Source organism: Daphnia pulicaria, chromosome 8, assembly GCF_021234035.1.
Source record: "Daphnia pulicaria isolate SC F1-1A chromosome 8, SC_F0-13Bv2, whole genome shotgun sequence".
NCBI classification, from domain to species: Eukaryota; Metazoa; Arthropoda; class Branchiopoda; order Diplostraca; family Daphniidae; genus Daphnia; species Daphnia pulicaria.
In genome coordinates, this window is record NC_060920.1 from 15,749,026 (window position 1) to 15,771,699 (window position 22,674).

Here is a 22,674-nt window from a genome sequence, read left to right on the forward strand (position 1 = left end):
GCGTGATAGACATATTTGAATCGTTGTTGTCCATACCATGGTTCCTGAACATGAGAAACTTAGTTTCGTTGTTGGAAAAGATTAAAGTGCAATATCGCATAAAAATACCGTAGAAAGCGAATGCATTTCTTATTCTCAATGGGATTCAATTTCATTCCACAATAACAAAAAATTGAACTGCATCGAAAAAAGAAATGAAAAGGAATGGTCGAATCGATAGGAAAGTATATTTGTTCATGGGCGGCGGCAGATACGCTGATTGCAGACTGGAGTCAATGGAAAAATGGAAATAGAACATTGAAATGGCCAAATATGAAAACCTTTTAAAAATTAGAGTTCATGTATCGCACCTCGCACGACACTAAAGTGTATTGACATTCTTAAGAATATAAATTTGCTTAAAACCATTGAGAGTTATTAAAAGTAGTATTTTTAAAGAATTACCCGAAGGGTTGTTAAAATAAATGTGGACTTTAAGAAAGGTTATAAACAACGCCGCTAGATGCCAGCAACTTGACTGCGCCCACGTTTTGCAATCTTTGTTTTATCGTCTGCTTGTATGGCTTGAATAAACTCGTGTCGTCGAAAAATTACTGAAATATTGTCATATTGTATGCATCTTGTGTCATCAAAGTAGATTGACAGAGGTTAACCGAAAATGGGAAAAAAAACAAGTCCCTTAGGGGGGAAAAAAGGGATTCAACTTGGAAGAGCAATCATTAAAGATCGTTTCGGGAAAGGGAGAGGCAAAAACCGTAAAGGAGACCCAACCATGGTATTAAAATGCTTTTATTATAAATTGACTAGTTATAAATATAGAAAATTGTTTACACCAGTTGCACACATCAGAGCTCGATGATGGTTATGACTGGGGACGTTTGAATTTGCAATCTGTCACTGAGCAAAGTCAGCTCGATGAGTTTCTGGCAACTGCAGAGCTAGCTGGAACCGAGTTTGCAGTAAGTCAAGTTTAATTATTTTGTAAAGATTTAAGAAATCTGTCATCTCAATACTATGCACTTTTTTCAGGCTGAAAAACTTAATGTTACTTTTGCTAAAACTCAAGCTACATATGGCTTGTTAAGTGCAGAGGAGAAAAACAAAGTTAAGCAAGCTCAAGTTCAAAATGCTTCCCATCTCAAAATTCCTCGACGACCACTATGGGACAGAACCACTAGTGGTGAAGAATTGCAGCAACTTGAAAGAGAAGCCTTTTTAGCATGGCGTAAGGGTCTTTCTGAATTGCAGGAAATTGAAGGTGTTACATTAACACCTTATGAAAAAAATCTTGATTTCTGGAGACAACTATGGCGTGTGATTGAACGTAGTGATGTATGTATAAGTACTTCAATGGTTATATAAGTGTTATTAAATGTTTCATGATTTATTTTTTTGCGGTAAATAGGTTGTTGTTCAGATTGTTGATGCTCGAAATCCGATGCTGTTTCGTTGCGAGGATCTGGAACGATATGTCGTGGAAACCAGCAAAGAAAAAATGAATCTGATCCTTATTAATAAAGCAGATTTCTTGAGTGAAAAACAGCGTCAACATTGGGCCGAATATTTTGACACTGTAAATTTACCTGTTGCTTTCTTCTCGGCATTAGAGGAGAACCAGAACAACCAATTACGCAAGTTGAAATTGCTGGAAGAGGAGGAAGTAGAAGAAGAAGAAGAAGAAGAGATATTAGAAGAAGAAGAAGTAGAAGAAATTGACACAGATGACAGTGAATATGAAGATGTAGAAGAAAGCGAAGAACAGGAAGAAGAATCCCGTATTGTAAAAAATGAATCAGTTACAGAAATTAAAGTGACCGAGGGCGTAACCGAACCAACTGCTGATCAAACTAAAAAAGACGAAAGTAAACAAGGAAACAAACCAAATTCATCCGAAGATAGTGTTAAAATTAAAAACAGTACCCGACTACTATCAGGAATAGAGCTCATAGAACTTTTCAAAACTATTCATAAAGGAAGAAAAGTTCAAGAGGGTCGTTCAGTTGTTGGACTTGTAGGTTACCCTAATGTCGGTAAAAGTTCTACTATCAATTCTTTACTTACGTATAAGAAGGTGTCCGTTTCTGCTACTCCTGGAAAAACCAAACACTTCCAGGTATAGACTCAAATTATACATGTGTTGACAACAATTTTCTTAATTATCTGTTTCTTTTGTCTTTATACAGACGTTAAACATAGATGATGACTTGATGTTGTGTGATTGCCCTGGTTTGGTTATGCCTAGTTTTGTTTCAACTAAACACGAAATGATTATTTGGGGCATTTTACCTATCGACCAAATGCGAGACCATGTTGGACCAGTGAACTTGGTCGCATCTCTCATTCCACGTTCCATCTTGGAGTCCACTTACGGTATTTTCATTCCGAAACCAAGTGAAGGAGAAGACGCAACACGACCCCCGACTTCGGAAGAATTACTCAATGCCTACGGATGTAACATTTTTCTATGTTCATTGTTTCTTTAGCATTTTCTGACATTTCTTTTACGGAAACAGTTATGAGAGGCTTTATGACGGCTCGAGGCTTACCGGACAATCCTCGTTCGTCACGCCATATATTGAAAGATTTTGTCCAAGGTAAACTACTCTATTGCAACCCACCTCCAGAAATAGATGCGGGTGAATTTCAAGAATATACTAGAGCGGGAAAAAGCAGACCTTTAAAAACGACTGCAGCTCCAACACCTTTTCAATTAAGAGTCACCAAAGTATGAATTTTTATATATTTTTTTTTGATCAACAATATTTTATTTTATTTTTTTAAATTTGTCAATAGACCAACTACAATAATGCTCAGTCAATTGACCAAGCATTTTTCAGCCAGTCTTTGTCAACTGCACACAGTAAAGGTCGCGCATCTACTCCAGGTGAAACTCATACTAAAGGAGTTGCTACGAATTCCAATTTTCCAGGGTAAATAATTGTTTTACCTCAGTTAAATTAAATAAATTATAATAATAGTAAGTATGTAAATGTCTTTCTTTTTTTTAGATCTTGTACCACTTTGAATGAAAGTGATAAACCTTGGAAAAAACATAACAAGAAACATAAACGAGAAAAGCTTCGTAGAGTATACGCTCATTTGGATCAGTGAGCCTGTGTATCAAATACTGGAAATACAATTTGATGGTCATACTTCGTTTTTCTTTATATGGTAATATATGAGATGTGTATCAATAGAACAGAAGACAATGTAGTATTGGTCGTTGACATTTTGCTTCAAAATCTTGCAACATTTCATCAATATCATTATCAAGGTCATCACTGTTGGCCATCTAAATAACCAATTTAAAACACTTTAAAATAGCCATTAAAATAAAATAAAGTTGCTCAATATTATTACCATGGACACCAATTCACACATGAGAAATGCACCAATTGTTGCCTCTTCATGGTTGTCTTGAATTTCAATGTTTACCACATGAACAGGAGTAGTCTGACTGTCTCTGCCTTCCAAGCCTTGTTTTTAATAAAATAGATGAACTGATTATATCTGAATTCTGAAATAACAACAAATTTTTCATTATTACTTTCAATTACTTGATCATAAACTCGTTCTTCACATGTAAGAATAAGATTAAATTGTTCTGTAGTCGACTGAAACCTCTCTGGGTGGGGTTTAATTCTCCTGTTTCGGTCTAACATATGAAGAAGTCCATTTCTAGTATACCTACAATAAAAATGTGTAATTGTAATGTGGATTCCTTCAAGTATATTTGCATTTGAAGTTAACTGTACAATTCTCTATCCTTCTGCAAGAGATCTTGATAGATGTCATCATAAGGTGTCCCAAATTCATATACATTGGGTCTGTCAGGGGCTGCACCTGGTAATTTCACTTTGTCTCCAGTTCCAAATGATTGCACTCGATATCCTTTCTTGCTAAGGAAGTAATATAATAAACATTTGTTTAAGGTTAATGCGTGACAGTTAACAGAATACTTCAGTTTAGAAAAGAACAACAACGATGCATAGCTTTCCGAAATAGTAAACATACAAAATACCTCAAAAAATTATGTGCTTCCATGCTGCGATTCATATTACTTGAACAAATAACAGCTAATTTTAATGGCTGCGGCATTTTCTTTTTTATTTATAAATTGTTTAACACGACCGAAATGAATGATTCAATAAAATCAAGCAGACGAAACACCATCAACACTAATTACTCCCGCTAGGTTTCATTCACAATAATCTTAAAGTTATAAATGGATGGAATGTATCAGTTGGTAGCTTTGAACCAAAAATTTCGTGTTAAAAAACATAGTTTGATTCGATTTAATTTATCAAAAGCTTAACAAATTCCACTTCTAATCAAACAATTATAGTAACATTTAAATCCGCTTGGGTGGGCATTTTTGTTTTTTTGGTAGCAGACGTCTTTTATTTCCACATGGATCAGCAGATCAGTAGAACCTAGAAGCTACAACCGGGTAGAGCGTCGAATTGTTGAAATACTTTTCAAATATATTGGATGCAAACTTGAAACTTCCTAGCAAATGACTGATTTGTAAGGGCTATATGCAAATGGCACCACAAAATAAGAAAAAGAGTTCTTCAGCTCCCAAAAGGAAAAGGTTAATTAGAAAATATTTATTTTTGATACTTAAGGCAATATCGTTTGTTTTGTGATTTGATAGAGATTTCTGTTCAGATCAATCGGATGACGATTTTGAAAAGACCTTAGTGCCCAAAAGATGTAGCAAATCTGGTTTACCGAAACCTGAAGCTAAAATAAGAGAGTCGGCTAAAATAAAAAAACAAACAAAATCAGATATTGCAAGTTGTTCAGTTGGTGATTTGGAAACCGCAATTAATGTAAAACCTCTCTGTAGAAAAAATTTCTTGTCATACATTACAAAAAGACAAACTGGCCAACCAATATCAAGATGCTTTGAAAAGGTAGTATTACTACAATTGATTTATCAAGAATTCAACATATATATTTCTCAACAAACTGCTACATCATTTTCAGACCCTGAAGTTTCATGTTATGCAAAGTGTGAAACATTTGAAAGTTTTTAAGACTGCATCTCCTTTTGACCGTAGAATTACTTCCTTAGTATGGCACCCAAAGTCACTCACCACTCTTGCAGTTGGTTCCAAAGGAGGAGATATCATTCTGTGGAATCATCAGCATGAATCTCATGATGTCTTCATACAAGGAGTATTTTTCATAAAACTTAATCAAATAACATAAGATTTTATGTTTATATAAAAGTTAGGGGCAGGGGGATCAATACAAGCCATGAAATTTGATTATAATGAAGATAATCACCTCTACACCTGCTCAATTGATGGAACATTCTGTAGGAGGAACTTAAGAAGTAACCAAGTTACTGTTTACTTAAACACCGGCGAAGACTGCTACAAGTAAAACTTTTTGTTATTTAAGAAACATCATCTGGGGGTTTAGGCTTAGTACCTAATAATACCTAATATTTGTAGTAATTGGTACACATCTTTTGATGTATCCTTCACTGGGGGACTTCTGCTTGCTGGAGATAATAAAGGATATGTAAATTTGCTTACCAAAGATGGGACTCCTATATGGAAACAACGTTTACATAAATCAAAAGTCCACCACATTGAATTCCACTCAGGGTAAGTTTAAATTGTTGGTCAACAAAACTGAATGAATTTACTTTCTTTTTTATTATTATTACCATTAAGAACACCTTGGCTATTTGCCACATCGTCCGGCGATAATTTCGTTCGCTTGTGGGATGTGAGAAATATAAAGAATACCGAAAGCGCGCTTGTAGAACTTAAGCATGAAAAGGGAGGCGTAAATTCTGCGTATTTTAGGTACTTTTTTTTATGGAAATGATTTTTGCAAATGGCATTTTATTGAAATTCTATTTATCTTTTCGTAACTATTAGCCCAGCACACGGAACAAGGCTCTTGATTACAGATCAACACAGCGAACTGAAAATTTTTTCTGGCCCACTTTGGAATTTGGAAACAAAAATTCTCCATCCTCACCGACATTTTCAACACATTTCCCCTATTAAAGTTTGATTTTAAAATTTATAATATTTAAAATAATTTATCCTTTATACTCTTTCGCTATATTGGATCGACAGGCAGATTGGCACCCATTAGAAGACATTGTTGTAGTTGGACGATATCCAGACCCCAAGTTCACGGGCTCACAAGGAATGGATACATTTAATCCAGGAAGTGAACCCCGCACTGTGGATTTTTTCGACGCATCTGACGGGGAGCTGATTTGCCAGCTTGAGCCAGTTGGTCAGAAAGGGATCATGTGCCTAAATCGGTTTGATCAATTGGGTAACATATTAGCATCTGCACATGGGGCGCATATTCTTTTATGGGCACCAAAATACTCGGAGACAAACATTCCTTCTACTAGTGATATTTGCCAAAGTGTTCAGGCACCAATGCGTCGTCCTCTTACAATGGATAATGATAATGATTTAAAGAAGAAAAAAAGAAACACTTCAGCTCGAAAACAAAAATAGTTGAATATTACTAAAAATAAATTGAGAAGAACCTGCAATATTTGTTGTAGGATACCGCTTCCTTAACTGTTCAAAACTATTTGTTTCTTTGTTTGTGTTACCTAAAATTAAAACTGAAAACAAATCAAAAACAGGAATTACCTGAATAGTTTCTGCGAAGTGCGAATACATCGGTTTCATAAAATTGGCATCTCGGTTCTCGATCGTAGTTACTCTTTATTAGTAATTTGAGATCGCGAATAATGACATTATTGTAAACATTAGATTTGAGATACTGTGCACCTTTAAAGAATTTGGATCGATCGATCAAGAAAGGAGATCATTGGTTAAAATGGTAAAATGGGATGGATAGATGGGATGGGGCCTTTATTTTTCTGAATGTTTTACTCAAGCATTTTATTTTATCTAGATTCAACATGCCAAAGTTGGAAACCTAACTCAAACTTAGATAACCGTTGCTGCTGCCTTACAGCCACTGGCAGGAAAATTATTCTTTTTTTTTAAGAAAAAAAGTGGAGTGGTGGAGTTCTATTGTCACGTAGTGGAGTGAACATTAGAACTCCACTACACGACAATAGAACTCCAATAATTTTTAAAATTTGAGTTTTATTGCCGACAGTAGAACTCCACTAGTACCACTACGCGACAATAGAACTCCAATATTTTTAAAATTGGAGTTCTACTGTCGGGTATTTTTAATCCGCCGCAGTTGTAAATGTGAATCATAGATGGCGATGAAACTTGTATTTTAGTCTGCTAAAAAAGAGTCAAATAAAATGTCTGCAATTGTCAATTGTCAACCTACGTGTTTTCCGTAATTTCAGCAGGTGTCAACTAGACCCATTTCTAATTATCCCACATCATTTCGCAAAAATGAAGACATTCAAAAAGTGGATGGTAACTTTCATCTTTTTAAAATGGCGCTTAGTATCATTAGATTATTTACACGTGGATGGCATGTGTTGTAACCTGCTTTCTGTTTAAATTTATTAGGAGATGAAGAATTCCGTTCGCTGGATCTGAGTCCCAACAAGTCGTTGAATATGAGATCATACGGACGCAAAGTATACAAGAGAGCAGCAGTTCACGTTCCAACAAAATGCCAACGGATCAGGACTGGCCCTCGGTTTGGCCAGTTGCCAGGTCTTTCCATCCAGCTAGTGTCTTGCTGTCCTTGGATCAGGGCTGGGTTGTTCCAGGGGCAACACCACCCGGTAAATTTGCCAATGCAGAGTTGATGAAGATCCCCAACTTTCTTCACTTGACACCACCCACTATTGAAAGACAATGCCAAGCATTGAAAAGTGAGAACCCTGCAGTATAATAGATATTTTAATAAAGCTTTAACCATTTGTTTGTAGAGTTCTGTACAGAGTGCTGTAAGAGCTGGATATGGATATCAACAAAAGATTGAAAATAATTTACCCATCACAATCACAACTATTGATTACCTCAATTCTTTCCCCTCATTGAGTTATGCCCGAGCCTGAATTTTAACACTCCAGGTCTGAAAAGAAGAAAACAAAACCGCATTTGACTTCCTGTTACAAGTAACTCTTTTCTCCCCTCATGTAGGTGAAATTGTCCAAATTGTGCTCTTTGAAATTGGACAACCATGCCAAGGATAAATTCCTCTTTTTCCTGTACCAGCTGTACGTTTTGTAAGTAACACTTCAGAACTATTCAGGTAAATATGTTCAACGTTCTGTGAGACTACAGACTTAGTTAGTCGGTGACTATTTCTTAACTTATTTGTTGTAGAATTTTCAGTTGTCTATCTTGTAAATGCTTGCTAGCTGTAGGTTCTTTTGCAACTTTTATTCTGAAGGATTGTGTTTGCATAGTTTACTTTAACTTATGTCATTTTTGTTTTAGTAATTAAGACAAATTGTTTCCTTGATAGTTTATAGTAATTGAGTTTTTTTTTTATAATTAGGATTATCAGTCTAGTAAAAGTATGAGCTTCTTTGTTGCTGCCCAGCAACGTACACATGGATTTGATGCAGCCAGCTGAGGGCTTTAACTCTTTTAAATCACGTAAAGTGACATTTATTCGTCTAGATTAATTCATTTCATTTTGGTTATAGGTTTAGTGTTTTATGTTCGCGTAGTTGCTGTCCGATGTGGCACGTTGTTGAAGCCTATGCTGGTGAAAGATCTTTCTACATCAAGTTTAATTGGCCGTTCCTTGGTGCTGATGATGTTGTGTTACCGAAGTTGCATCATATTTTGTTAAATTGTCATCGTGACTGTTGCAGTTTACCGTTTATAAGTTCAGAACCAACAAAAACAAATATGGGATGTTCATGTCAAACAAATAATAAACATGTTTTTGGGGTTGGGAAAGGAAAGTGGTGTATGTTGGAGGGGAGAGGGAGGAAATTTCAAGTTTGGATAAAAATTCAGTTAAATCTATAACCCTACAAACGTATCCCTACCAATTAATTTCCAAACCCCACAAACATATACCTTCCAATCGTTCAAACCCCAAAAACATACAATACTCCTACCAACCCTAATATCTAAACCCTTAACCCTGTAAACCAATGTTAAACCTTAACCATGTAATATCTATAATAAATATAAAATTACACTATAAAAAATTTTTATTTTCTTTTTAAAATGTTCAAAAAATTCAATAAACAGAGCGTCCGGTTCAATACAATTTTCTTCTGCACGAGTCTAAACGCAACCCGCCACCACCGCTGCGGCAATGAGACAAAAAGCGATTGGTTTAGTTTTGCAGAAATTTGCATCGTCTTTGTAACTTGACTGACGGAGATTTCCACAAAAAATAAACTATGGCTATTTTTTTCATTGGGTAGTGGATGCATTGTTTTAACTCGCACATGCTGTTATAGGTTTTGTCTACGGCCCCCAGAGATAGTATCTGGACCGAGAAGAAGAGAGAAGTACGAGGCAAGTTTTACCGGGGAGATGTAGTCATACTAGTCTTCCTGGTTAGACTCATGACTCTTCAAAAGTTTTCATCGGATCATGCGCCTTCCAAGTCCCCGTTCGACCAGAGCCCTCCCCTCCTCCTGGTTTCACAGCGGGTGAGTGACCACCGGCGGGCGTTGGTTAGTGGTTAGTTAGGGAAACGGGGCCACAGAAAAAAAGGGAGCCCAGATATGCACTTGCCATTTATCTAACAACTACACAATGCATCAGTCTTGAATTGCAGCATTCTCTCGTCAGTTTACAACAGTTGATGTCATCAGTTACCCTGTAAAAGCAGAATGAACATTTAATTTGATGACAATAAAATTCAAACAAGGTTGTAGCGACAGAAAGTAATACCTCAAATCAATAGTACCTGTGTAAGGAAGTAAACAGGGAGATTGAAGGGTAGCAGCCAACGGGTTAGCAAACAAGGAACCTTTTTGACTGTGTAATCCTTTTCCTTCAAAATATGACTTATTCTCATCAAATCTGTCATGCCAATGTGTTAGAAACTTGTAATGAAGAACCTGTAAATAAAATAACAATAAGTCACCTTGTTTATAGTTTGTGTTATCAATGTGCTTGACGTCTATGATCTAGAAATGATTAAACAGTTAGTAGTCTACACTCAAAATCGGGGCATGGCTGGGATTGGTCCGATACAAACAGCAGACAATTATGATGAATCCTAATAAAAGATGAGAAGAACATATGTTTCAGCAATACTGTATTAATAAAGCTAGTAATGTTTGTTACCTGTTTCATTTTGATGGCACCTTCAGTAGAATACAATGATTTTGAACACATAAATGGTTGACAGCAGTAAGCTGCACGACCCTTTCAACACGTTTTCTCCTGTAAGATGATGAGATACATTAAGTCACGGAATAGAACACATCACCGACAATTTACAGATGAAATCACTCGAATTTACCTGTAAATACATTGGTAATTTTCGAAGAAAAGAAACGAAAAGAAAAGCTTAACTTTTGTCTTTTGACAGCAAACCGCCATAAGCCCAAAACTGAAATAATCAAGTAACACGCCATCTATTAGACACGCCTAAAAACTCATTATTAAGGACTGGACTTAAGATGCTCACAAAACTTGAAAATCGCATTTTTGTTTGCTACAACCTAGCATTCAATCTTGAGATTAGTACAGAGAACAAAGCTCACTTGCTAGTTTTATGCAAATTTTCCGGAAGTATACCGGAAGTAAGCGATAACGCCTTAACCATTGAGCTGCCATACAAATAAACTAAATATTCGTGATCTACGTGAAATTTGGGGTCGATTAGGTGTGATTTAAACGAAATCCAAAATTTGGCCAAAATCGAGCCAAAACCGGAAGTACGCGTTCGTACAAAAGAAAACATGAACTTTACCACAAATTTGACGAAGATCACGGATATGTGGTTCTTTTGTGCGTCAGATGAATATTTACTAAACTACTGACATAAATGAGAAAACCGGAAGTAGAAAAAAAAACCACATTATTAAAAATCTAACAACTGAGCTTTGTTGCTGAAAAAGAAACTGATAGCTATCACCCAAAATTTCCTTTTAGTAGCAGCGAGAAATTTCTCCAGAGATGTGCAAAGTAAACGTATTTAAACTGAGGAGAAAATTATCAAAGCTAAGCCGTCTAGCGTCAGAAAAAAGAAACGTTTACATGAAAACAATGTCCGCTCTAGCTCTTTGACAGTTGAAAGAAAGAACTAACAAACGAAGGCAAATAACTTTGATACTCACGTAATATTCTCCCCTCCAAATTTACATCTCGTCTTCACCAAAAAGCCACCACCTCAGCATCACACATCACCACAGACGAAAGCACCACTTTCTTCTACAAAGTGCTTCTACAGCATGCTTCTACATCTGTTAGTGATTGCAGATTGTTGAGGAACTATCGTAGCTAATACCTTCCACCGGCTGGCTGTAATGCAACAAAGAAGCTCAGGCTTTACTAGGTTGTTAATCCTATTACAGTGCCGGTCCACTTATGCGACCACTTTGTGCAGCGGTCGTATAATTGGATGGTCGCATAACCGGCCAAATGAATTAGTAGTATGTAGAAGGTGATGACTGAATCTTAGTAACACTTTGCTTAAGGAAAACAAATTGTTACGACTGACGAAATTCATCTTTGTTCGAAAAAGTCCAACCCTTTTTCAATAATGAAGGTCAACGATGATTTAAAAACAAAATACCTTGAAGTGGATTAAAATAATTCAAGTCGCGGCATGTTTATCGACAGAAAAATTTGAACTAGGGGAATCTCGCGCCAGAAAGTGGTGCAAGCAAAAGGGTGGTCGTATACCTGGATTGGTCGTATGGGCAGGCGGTCTGATAAGTGGACCAGCACTGTAGTTGCCAACTTGCGAAAGAAGATTAAACGAAGAAATTAAAGAAGAGAAAAAGATTAAAAGAACGATTCAATATGGCTCAGTTTGCGTTAGCATCAATCCGCCAAGCGGAAAAAAGTGATTTTAAGAAATAACAAAATTTCCTTAATTGCTTTAGTTTATTTTTTTTTTTTCGATTTTTTAACTTCAATGTATGGTTCTTTTTTAATCAAAGAATTTTTAAAATGTCGCAACAACTTTAGAAAGGGCGGAAAACTGATGGGTATTTAAGGGGAATTGCTCTACCATAACATTCCTCACAGTGAGACCACTTGAGAGCAGCAAATAGTTCGATCATTTTCTCGTCTACTTCACGAGTTGGTTTTTCTTCCAGTTGTTTATAAACCCAACGTAATGCTTTTCCATGGTGTTTTTGCACTAAAGCGGCGTGGATTGAAAATTTAATAACCTAACATAAAAAAATGTCGAAAATAAAAAATTACGAAATGACAATTGAATGATTGCACTACCTTTAGATCACTCGGATCAACAAATTTTACGACGTCGTTAAATATAGTCTTTATATCTTCAAGAATTGTTGTCGAATCGTCCAAGTTTTCTGCAGTTTGATACATTTCACACAGAGCAAGCCCCTTTTTACACAAAGCTTCTAGCAAGTAGGCTTTATTTTTATCCATTCGGCTGTAAAACAAGAAAATTACAAGCCATACATACTTAATCAACTTTGAAATCAAAATACCTTTTGATTTTAGTTGCGTCCTTTCTTGTGTCGGATTTTAAGCCATAGAATTCCAGGAGCTCCGACACATTCATTTTTTTCAGAGCAAGATCCGCGGTTTCCACAATAGCCTTCAAGTTTCGTTCCTTCTCAGACTCCAGTGCTTGCAACCGTGCAATGTAAATAGGAATATGTTCTGGGAAATCCGTTCTTAATTCTTCATACATATCAGCGCTGGTTGCTCCAGAATCACCTGTTATAGGAGGTCAGTAAGTAATAAAACTACCACGTAAAGCTGAAAAAGACAAAAGTTTTCATACCAAGTTTTGTTAGCCAAGTGATTTTGAGATCTCTAAGGGCTTCTACCATTTCTTCTTTTGCATTCTTTCCCTTTTCACTATCCTTTTCGGTTTTGTTCCCGTTTGATTTTTTGGGAGGCTCGACGAGAACATAATCGAAGGGGTAGACACCCTAATAAAGAATTTGGGGATTCATAAAGAATTATAGCAGTTAAATTTTACAAGTTAAAGTAGCAACAAGTTCACTTTAATTTAAAAAAATAATTTCAGGTTTTTTGTAGGTCCTGCCATTATTCAAAAGCTAAATGATAGAAAATACGTACCACTTTCTTCCCTTGTTCGTCTTTAGAGTAAGAAATAGTTCCCGAGAAATACTGTCCGACAGAAACAGTCTTTGGACATCTATAAAAATAGCATTGGTTATGAATTCAATGTTTTTTGCATTTGCATTTGACAAAGGAATAATAATACTTGTCTGAGTTGAGAGGCGAAATATAAATTGGTACTGTGGCGCCTTGGCGGATGACTGCGCTTGACAACTTTTTCCCCTGAATTAATGCTTGGTTATGAGTGCCATAAATGTCCATAGTGATTGGAGCGGCCAGTTTTTGGCCAATCAGTACAGTCATGTCCTAATAAAACACAGTATTAATTAAATGTATTCGTCAAAACTTTGTATCTTAGATTCTTGCAAACCTGAATTTTCTCAAGAAGATCTTTCTTCTCGTGACGGACATGCAGCCGCAGTGTGTAATCTCCCTTTTCCAGTTTTGCAGTATACTAAAAAAAAAAAAAATAAAAAAAATAAGTTATCGAAATAAAATTTGAAATTTCGAATCTTATCAAAATCATCCGAAAACAATATTTAGGGAAGCTTACATTGCTAGGATAAGCGTCTCCTGCGCTAATAAACTGCTTGTTGGAATCAAATATCATCCAAAGCTGCGACTCGAACTCAGATTCGTACAATGTGTCGCTAAGTAAGGAACTGAAAAATAGAGAAATAAAATTAATAAGTCAATACATAGTAATAAAGATAAACCCATTATTTGTACCAGTTGGGAATAACTTCCGTTGCTTTAGCGATGTTAAAGTTGTAGTTCAATTGCAGTTCATAAATCTGTCTTCCTGGAAGAATAACATCACGGCATCCCAGAGGAACAATTTTTGATTCCGCTGGCCTATTTTAAATAGATGACAATGCATATTGAGTCTTACAGTTATGTGAAATGTAATACCTTAAAGGCTGTACTTGTTGCTTTAGTGTAGCAACAGGAGCAATTTCCTCGTTAGCCAGATTAGCTTGAAGATCGAGTCTCAAAATTCCTTGGCCTGCGTGCATCGACACAGCATTCCCATTGTTGCATGTAACACCACGGAATGAGACCGAGTACGAGATTTGAACCGTTCCCAGACTGGCCCACCATTTGGTCATGCACAGTTCCATAGCTCGACCTCCCTAAAAATAAATAAAAAACAAATATTCAACGGTATCTGGATGTACGAAAGTCGCAACCACATGGTTCTTACCTTAACTGCAAACGCTAAAGGAGCATTAGGATGTTCATGGAGATCAATCAATTTGTAAAATTCCATTCCGGCTTTGCAATTTAGTTCAGGCACGAGCTGAACTGCGTGCACTATAAACCTTGCGTTGTTCGCTTCGGCCTCCAAATTTTCAAGATTAATGGTGAGAACTATTGGAAGTAAATTTCGGATTCTTTAATTTCGTTTGTTGTGACAAATATTAGTCTGTTATCTTTTACCAGCCCAAGAGGCACCCTCTGGCACGTTGATGAAACGACGTTGGATGTCACCGGCTGCAAAGTGCTGTTTCTTGTACGATATTTCATTGTGCACTGTTTCGGGTTTGACAACTGTGACTGGCACTTCAAAAACAGCGCCTTTTTCCGGACAACTGGAGTCGTACGCCTTGATACTGAATCATAAAAGAGGTCAGCTGTCAGTAAAGTACTGCATAATATAATCAAGATAATGCTTTACCTAGTGTAATGAACTCCAGATGCCAATCCTGTGGGGTCAACCTTGACGGAGAAACCCCTTGCCATGTACATTAAATCAAAATGTTTCGGAATCTGCACCCACGATGCATTGCACGCCAAAGACAGATGAACGTTAAAATTAATTTTTGATTCTGCGTCACGTTCTTCACAGTTGAGGAAAAATGGTTCGACTGTGATGGCAAACTCTTTAGATTTCGATGTGGGCATATCCCTCATGTAAATTCCTTTCATGGAAGGACCAGAATTCGCCACCGTAACGTGAAAGCGAACATCACGCTCCTGTTGGTTATGGTAGGCAACAAGATGATCAAATGCGCGATCTACTTGGATCAAGCCATGGCCCTGAGCAAACACTTCAACCCCATCTAGAAATACCGCAGTTTGTTCTAAAGCTCGTTTGATACTAAATGGAGACGAAGGAATTTCCCTGGCTTTCAATCCAGAAATCAGCAAAGCTAAAAATTCAATTTTAAACGAATATTTAAAATCAGTTTTTTTTGTGAAGTAAAGATTTCGATTACCGACAACTCCAGTGACGTGAGGTGCTGCCATAGATGTGCCATTCATGAGTTGAGAGCCTCTCAGCATAAAATTAGGAACCGAGGTGATAGCACCACCAGGGGCACATATAGAAATACCCATACTTCCATCCATACACGGACCTTGAGATTGATTCAGTGACATGACACGTAATTCTTTTTTTTTTTAATTGTCCTTGAAGAAAACCTACCTCTCGATGACCACGTATAAGGCATGCCCGGCAACTTTTCTCGTAGGGAATATTCAGCTGCCATCATTTCAGGACTGACATAAGCTCCGACACCTGGAATGCAAAACACGGTGATACAAATCTTACAACAACAAGCACAAAAAACAAGAGCAAACAAACTAACCAATAAGACTTGTAGATGAAATAGCTGGAGGTGTTCCAACTGTTGACAAGGCCGGGCCGTGATTACTTCCAGAGACAACCCATACGATTCCATACTTATTAACAACGTCTGACATAAGCTCTCCTAGTCGACTATAGCAGAGAATTAGAACACGTACTTTACTTTAGATAATGCATTAGTAATACCCTGAGTGAGCCCAGTGGGCATGCTCGCCATAGCTCATATTAATGACATCTACTTTATAGTGAGTCTGTTCAATAACTCTAATCATGGCTCGCACTAAAGAAGTCCCAGTTTCCATAGATCCCAAACGATTATCGCCGATCGCAATGGAGACGATTTGGGCACCAGGAGCCAAACCGTTCTTTTCTGGTTCATCGGGAAAGCAAGCGGAAGCAATGGAAGCAACATGAGTTCCGTGGCTAGCTACAGAATAGACAAATAATCGTAATCAAATTATAAAAAAGCACAAACAACAATAAAAAAAATTCAAGAACGTACAGCACATGGAGACGATTTCCAAAATATTGTCCTCTGGATAAATATTGATGGAATAAGATAGCTGATCCTCTTCAGATAGAGTGCCAACATCAAATGTCTCACGATATATACCCATTAGTTTGCATTGAGACAGTTGGCCTTCATATGAAGTGTCCAAACAAGCTCTAGATGTTGAAATCATATTTGTTTTAATTTCTGAAATTTGTTGAAAATCCTGCAAGTGTACCTCCAATGTTGGCCATCATAGAAAACAACACAGTCAAAGCATGGACCTAAATTGCTAAATTTCTTTTCTAAAGTATTCAGCATCTCAATCTGCATTTCATAATCTTCTTTAGTTGCCTTCTCTGCCCCTGAAGAATCTGGGTTAGCAGATTCAAAAGCCTGAAATTTTTTGGTTGTCTCTGCAAGTGTTTTTTTGTGCATGGGGTCCCACTTATTTTCTTTGAAATCCTTGAGCATTCTCTCCCTGAGAGCTGTCGGATAAAGTTGGTAAAGGCTTTTGTAACCTGCATAACAAAAGATTTAAATTGAATTGAAAAAATTTGCAGTGGTAATGTAAAATAATAATACCAATTTTGTATTCCCCACTAGGATTTGTCCAAGTATCTGGAATCTAAGAAAAAACTTTGATTAGATAAAATGATAAACTTCCATTAATACAAAAAAAAATCTACCTTTAATGATCTCCCACTGAGACCTGTAATGGTGCCATTTTTAACCTCAGCTGGAACCAGAGTTACATCACCAGACCCCGTTCCGTCAAAGCAATCTATGATTTTCCTTTTCCCATCGCTTGTGACCTAACCAGAGAGAATTGTATTAAGGCACAGCACCTCTGTAGAAAAAAGACAATTAAGTTTACTTGAAGGCCAGGTGCTCTAGGATCCACCCCAGAATCGAATATTGCGATGACAGTTCCCTGCCCATTGTAGGAAGGGAACTTGTTTAAGTAGGAAATAGCTGCAGTCTCTTTTTTTGGTAGCAGATCGTCGCGCGGAAACGATGTATCATAGGATGTCATGACTTGTGCTAAATTTCGACGATACTGAGAAAAAAAGGGGGAAACGAAATGAATCCGACGTAGAACAGTCACTCCAAAGGCAATCTGCATTAAGCCACCACAGTGCAGCAGACGCTTCAAGTCTTTAATTTTAAGTGGTCATTGGTTGGAGTTGCCAGATTTCAAAATCCAACGTTGTTTAACATTACATAAGCAATGGCTCTGACATAAGCGAAAAAAACATAAAAATGACCCACAATTCAAAAAAGAAAAGCTTTGTTTAACTAATGACTATCATACTACGTACTTTAACAATCTTTCATATATTCTTTTAATAGGAAAAATAAGGATACACGCAAACTGCAGTTTTAAAAAACCGCTCTTTGCATCTCACAAGAAAGACCCGTATTCTATGCCTTGTACATCTTAATTGTGTCATACCGCCCCTATTGTGTTTCAACAACCTGTATGTCACCTCTTTATTAACATACGATCCAATACCAAACTATGAATCAATATATAACTCAATTGTAAATGTACCTTCCTTCTAATTAAGCGCTTTGCATCATCGACCCTACCCTGATATCCCTGACTATAGTAGTGTGCAGTGTGCTACTCACTGACGACATCGTGTCGTAAGACATACAACTAACCCCCATAATGCGGTAAAACTATGGAACAGTATGCATCACACGGCAAGTCAATTACCACTCTAAGGAAAGAAAAACACGAGAGTAAACATTTTTTTATAAAAGACAGAAACTAGAAATAGAAAAATGGTAGGATACAGCGTCTAAAAAAAAACTTTTTATTAGAAGTAGGTCGTACAATTCCTGTGGAAGTGTGGATCGCCTACCGTTATCATTCACTCGGGAATGCAAAGTTTCTCAATTAAGGTCCAGTGCGTAGTCAACAAAGTACGAGCGTGTACTCAAGTCCAGTGCTACGGTCAAGTCGGGAAAAATACTTCCGTATAAAATCGATTTTTTCGAGTCTGTTTAAGTTCTGTATACTTATAACTTGTATTCTTTATAACTTGATAGCGATAGAATCCTTATCTAGAAATTGAATAATTGCTATTTAAAAAAAAAATGCCTTTAAAAGTGTTGCCTCCTGGATCGTGTGTTGTTATTAAACTTGTACTTGTGCTGTGCTTTCCATTTCAGTGATCGACATGTTACTCAAGCTGACGGTTACATGACACCGGAATTTTGAAACGTTGGTGATAACCAGTTAGACATTTTCCTTCTTTTGAGGGGGATTCAGAAACATAAACTCAAATTTCCGAGAACTTTGTGCGAGCTTTGCGCGTTCAAAGTCTCGTTTTGTAACTTTTGAGGGAATAAAAAGGAGTGAATAAACACGAAATTGTTTTTAGATGATAATTTCAAGACTGATTGCTCTGTCAGTCTTAAATACAATGCTGTCATTTGTAATTTTAAACAGAAAGCCCCAAGGGTGAGAGCCAACATAATCTGATTAGCACGATAGTAGTATATAGGTTTCATAGCCGTCATGGCAACGTGCGCCAGTATGAAAGTGCGAGTCCAATCGAATGCCCACAGCTTTCTCCGTCTGCAACAACCTTGCGAAATGTTTAACCTGGTTTTAATTGCGGTGGCGATCCTTTTGTTGCCGATCGCCATCAATTTGATGTGGCGGAAACAATCAAAGAGTTACCGTTTGCCTCCAGGACCAAAACAAAATCCCGTCTTCGGCAATTTGTTGGATTTAATTCACTCTTCTATCGTTTTAAAAGAAGCTCCGTTCCTCAAGTTCTCCAAATGGGCTTTCCAGGTAAAATCATTTACTAAAAAAAAATGTCGTTTTGCTTCCAAAATCCAAATTCTAAGACATTTAAACATTTGAGCTGGCGCTGGTCTTTACGACACACGGTGGATTTTAAAAGTCATTAGGTTGTAGGATCCTGAAGGGCTTGGGACCATTTGTGATTCCCTGCAAATGCCTGGCAACAGCCCACGGTTAAATTTGTCTGTTTTGTTTTTACGGAACACAGAGTCCAAACCAAAATTAAGAAATAAGCCTAATATCACGTGTAATGACACGTGTCGTGAGATTAACAACGCACCTTTGTCCTAGTTAATCTAGGTATCAAATCTCGTTTCTATCCTAAATTTAGACTGCAAGTTGGCTGGCCCACAGTCCATTTTTTTTATTGGAAGACTTGCAATGTCAAACAGGGGACTGTGGACTGTTTGACGTCAGTGTTTAAACAAGTAAGCCATGCGCAATGCACTGAAAGTTATCTTACTTTAAAAAAATAGGCTCCAATTTTTCAAATATGCCAGGGAAATGGGTTAGATACGATAATTACTGCTGGTGGAAAAAATAATAGAAAGCAGACAACCTATTGCGACAGGTAGAAAGTTGAAACGACTTAAAAAAAACTCAAGCTATCAGATTACGAATCCATCTACTCACACCAGTATCCGTGCGAAACCGATTTGGCATCAACTGGAATTATTTACATTTGCCAAATTGGCGAATGAAGAAAAAGGGAAAGAAAAGAGTTATGACAGTGAGTGTTACACAAGACTTTCCCAGTCAGTCAGGCTCGTAAAGCTGCCGCAAAAATAGAATGGCGGAGACAAAGAAATAATAAGAGGTAAGGTATAAGATAAGAGAAAGTTGCGTAACTTTGAAAATAATCTCGGCGGTTGTTCCTAGTTTCAAGGTCGGTCATTACTTAATAATATGTTCTAAACTTCAATATCGAAAATTAATTCTAATTTTGCCAATTTCCAACAGTACGGACCGATATGCTATTTGCGATTTTTCCGACAACGGGTCGTCGTGATTTCGGACGCCCGAGTAGCTCAGCAGTTGTGCGTGGGCCAGTCGGACAAATTTAGCACACGACCACCCGGACTATTTTTATCACGGATACTAAAAGGCAGAGGTGATTGATTGATCGATTAAGCAGCACTATATACTACATATAGCTGGATGAACTGATGGATCTACAATTCAAATATTACGTCAAAAGGAATCGTTTTCAACGATGGGCTGTCGTGGAAGGAACATCGAAATTTTGTCACTCACGAATTCCGAAAATTCGGGTTCGGCAATCAAGCCATCGAGCAGAGAATTCAAATCGTCGTTGACGAATACCTCCACGAAATCAGCGTATCTAAAAAAAATTAATTACTAGTTTATCTGAAAATTTTGACTTGAACTTACCGCCGGTTTTTTCAAATTGAATAACAGAGAACGGAAGGCCTAGCTCACGATCCGCATCCGAATATCGCCACGGCCATTTACAACGTCATCTGGACTACAATCAGCGGCGAGAAATTCAATTGGGACGATCCTTTCCTCCGTAAAATCATCGCCAATCTGGAGACTAACCTGCAAGCTGTCGAACTCACGGGACCACACAATTACGTCACCATTCTCAGGTACTCCCCTTGCTGCAATGGTGTCGAGCTATTATTTAACTGTCAATAAAAAAGGTGACCCAGCCTCTTTTTTTGGAAACATGAGGAATATTCGATTCGCTGAGCTGACATTGCAGCGGCTTTTATAATTGCGCAATCGAATTAGATATATTTTTTTTTTGTTGTGTGTGTCAGCATTTGGCACTTGATTTGGCACAACGCTTTCCGGCTGCTGATTATCGTACTCAAGAGGTTGTCCTATTTCAAGCAGCTCATTTGCAAGTTCAAGAATCAGCGAAAAGAAGCGCCAATTTCCGAAGTTGAAGATTCGATGATGTACGACTATTTGGTTAAGATGCAAGGCTCCAAAACCAGTGGCGAATCGACCGACTTTTCCGGTATGAAATTATTTCTCAGATTAAATCATTAAAAAAAAATAATCTCTAAAATTCGTAGAAACGCAACTTTTGTGGCTCGTTTCCGATCTGTTTATCGCTGGTGGAGAGACGACCGTCACCAGTTTGCGCTGGGCTCTGCTTTGCCTGGCGAAATTTCCAAAAGTCCAGGAACGTTTGCGACAAGAAATAGTCGACACTTTTGGGCGGGATTCAACACCGACGTAAAAATTTACTTAATATTATTATTTTTAAAAAATCTCAACTATTAATGGCGGCTGGACTCTCAGGTATTCGCAGCGGTCGCAGTTGCCTTACATGGAGGCTTTTATCCAAGAAACGCTGCGATTTAACTGCTCTGTGCCCGGGATGTGGCGAAATACCGCTCAAGATGCAACGTACGAGGTGATTCATTTGAATATCATCATTCTTCATCATCATCTCTCTGACAATGCCAGTGAAAAAGAAACAGAAGAATCAACGACTGACGGCTGACGTCCATTCATTTCAATTCACGTTGTTTTATTGTTGTTAGAATTACGAAATACCGAAGGACACGTGGGTCCTACTCCACTTTTGGGCCATGAGTAATAACAAGTCGCTTTGGGAAGACGTGCGGGAATTCAAGCCGGAAAGATTCTTAAATGATGACGGAACCTTCAAGAAAAACGAGAATTTCTTGGCCTTCTCGGCAGGTGCGTGCCAGTGTCCGTCTCATTTATTATTCCTGGATGAACTTTTTAAAAAATTTAAAGAAATCGAAAAATTTCAGGTAAGAGACAATGCCCTGGAGAATCTCTGGCTCGGACCGAACTCTTCCTATTCACCCTGGGCATTTTGCAGAAATTCAAAGTGACTCTGCCGGACGGCCAGGATGTAGACATTCACAGCGGACAGTTTGGAGTCACTTACACTCCGCCACATCACGATATTCGATTTATTCCCATCGACACAGCTTAAAGATGGTCTAATCTTCTCACTCGCGCGGGATAATTTCCCTTTTTTAAGTTAGTTAATGAGGACGAATTAAAGTCAAAACACTCAAACGGTTTTCAGAAAGAAAAACACTGTATGGATTTCTTGTTTCATTTTCTGTTTCTCTGTTCTCTCGACTCTCGAATCAAATGTCAAAACTGTACACACAAATGACAATGGGCATAAAAACAGTTGACGCAACACATTCACACATTCACGCTCACAGACAGACAGACACAGACAGACGACATGCACTTTTGTGTTTTTTCTTATTACTTATTATTATTATAATTATTTTGAGTAAACAGGGGTCGCAATAATTGACGCCTTCGTCGGGTGCGCAGACATTTGACCAACAAAAATTGGTAATTTGCTCTTTGACAGTTTTTCTTTACAACAATAACATCGGAGGAGGAGGAGGGGGGGGGCAGAGTGGCGAAGGCAGAAATTTCATTATTATGTAATAAGACACAGGCGATCAAAAAATCGACAAAAAGACCAAATAATTTTAAAAAAAGGGAAGAAAAAAAATCTTTTTAACAATTGAGCAGGAGTGTAAGAGAAAACCCAGCAAGAGATTTCAAAAAGTTGAAAAAAATAGAGTCAAAATAATAATAATTAATAAAAATCAATTCGAAAATAGCACGGTAATAC

At 37.4% G+C, this 22,674-nt stretch overlaps 5 protein-coding genes, 1 long non-coding RNA gene and 1 pseudogene across 8 annotated transcripts; 4 read left to right on the top strand and 3 right to left on the bottom strand.

Moving 5' to 3' along the window:
- The first annotated feature begins 544 nt into the window (after nt 1-544).
- LOC124312648 (large subunit GTPase 1 homolog) lies at nt 545-3,152 on the top strand. Its single transcript, XM_046777137.1, has 8 exons — nt 545-775; nt 837-959; nt 1,030-1,332; nt 1,406-2,113; nt 2,184-2,451; nt 2,514-2,725; nt 2,794-2,930; nt 3,009-3,152. Exons 1-8 carry the CDS (start codon nt 659-661, stop codon nt 3,109-3,111), a joined length of 1,971 nt encoding a protein of 656 aa, XP_046633093.1. The 5' UTR covers nt 545-658; the 3' UTR covers nt 3,112-3,152.
- On the bottom strand, nt 3,084-4,196 carry LOC124312650 (RNA polymerase II subunit A C-terminal domain phosphatase SSU72-like). The gene is made up of 5 exons (XM_046777140.1): nt 4,022-4,196; nt 3,756-3,899; nt 3,548-3,687; nt 3,361-3,476; nt 3,084-3,292 (listed from the first exon to the last, which is right to left on the bottom strand). Exons 1-5 carry the CDS (start codon nt 4,096-4,098, stop codon nt 3,191-3,193), a joined length of 579 nt encoding a protein of 192 aa, XP_046633096.1. The 5' UTR covers nt 4,099-4,196; the 3' UTR covers nt 3,084-3,190.
- Nucleotides 4,197-4,378: 182 nt separating this feature from the next.
- LOC124312649 (DNA damage-binding protein 2-like) lies at nt 4,379-6,693 on the top strand. Of its 2 annotated transcripts, none has more exons than XM_046777138.1 (8): nt 4,379-4,594; nt 4,658-4,919; nt 4,993-5,184; nt 5,239-5,390; nt 5,466-5,621; nt 5,691-5,825; nt 5,901-6,033; nt 6,105-6,693. In XM_046777138.1, exons 1-8 carry the CDS (start codon nt 4,539-4,541, stop codon nt 6,501-6,503), a joined length of 1,485 nt encoding a protein of 494 aa, XP_046633094.1. In that variant the 5' UTR covers nt 4,379-4,538; the 3' UTR covers nt 6,504-6,693. The 2 variants fall into 2 exon arrangements, with proteins under 2 accessions (XP_046633094.1, XP_046633095.1); XM_046777139.1 differs by having other exon boundaries at nt 4,672-4,919.
- A 493-nt stretch (nt 6,694-7,186) lies between these two features.
- On the top strand, nt 7,187-8,531 carry LOC124312628 (annotated as a pseudogene).
- Nucleotides 8,532-9,808: 1,277 nt separating this feature from the next.
- Nucleotides 9,809-10,438, bottom strand: LOC124352498. Of its 2 annotated transcripts, XR_006921462.1 has the most exons (4): nt 10,381-10,438; nt 10,203-10,301; nt 10,000-10,134; nt 9,809-9,935 (listed from the first exon to the last, which is right to left on the bottom strand). It is a non-coding gene; the product is annotated as an uncharacterized LOC124352498 (long non-coding RNA). The 2 variants fall into 2 exon arrangements; XR_006921461.1 differs by having other exon boundaries at nt 9,809-10,134.
- A 1,505-nt stretch (nt 10,439-11,943) lies between these two features.
- Nucleotides 11,944-17,896, bottom strand: LOC124310715 (tripeptidyl-peptidase 2-like). The gene is made up of 23 exons (XM_046774670.1): nt 17,831-17,896; nt 17,115-17,297; nt 16,927-17,052; nt 16,823-16,865; nt 16,476-16,758; nt 16,250-16,413; nt 15,934-16,174; nt 15,749-15,879; nt 15,586-15,678; nt 15,377-15,517; nt 14,836-15,310; nt 14,598-14,770; nt 14,362-14,528; nt 14,070-14,290; nt 13,887-14,012; nt 13,711-13,819; nt 13,528-13,611; nt 13,303-13,463; nt 13,155-13,233; nt 12,853-13,003; nt 12,554-12,785; nt 12,324-12,495; nt 11,944-12,262 (listed from the first exon to the last, which is right to left on the bottom strand). The coding sequence occupies exons 1-23, from the start codon at nt 17,894-17,896 to the stop codon at nt 12,053-12,055; spliced, it is 3,831 nt and encodes a 1,276-aa protein (XP_046630626.1). The 3' UTR covers nt 11,944-12,052.
- A 287-nt stretch (nt 17,897-18,183) lies between these two features.
- LOC124310716 (cytochrome P450 2C5-like) lies at nt 18,184-22,133 on the top strand. Its single transcript, XM_046774671.1, has 9 exons — nt 18,184-19,049; nt 20,022-20,172; nt 20,260-20,399; nt 20,481-20,671; nt 20,846-21,048; nt 21,107-21,269; nt 21,336-21,450; nt 21,581-21,740; nt 21,818-22,133. The coding sequence occupies exons 1-9, from the start codon at nt 18,768-18,770 to the stop codon at nt 22,003-22,005; spliced, it is 1,593 nt and encodes a 530-aa protein (XP_046630627.1). The 5' UTR covers nt 18,184-18,767; the 3' UTR covers nt 22,006-22,133.
- The last annotated feature ends 541 nt before the right edge of the window (nt 22,134-22,674 follow it).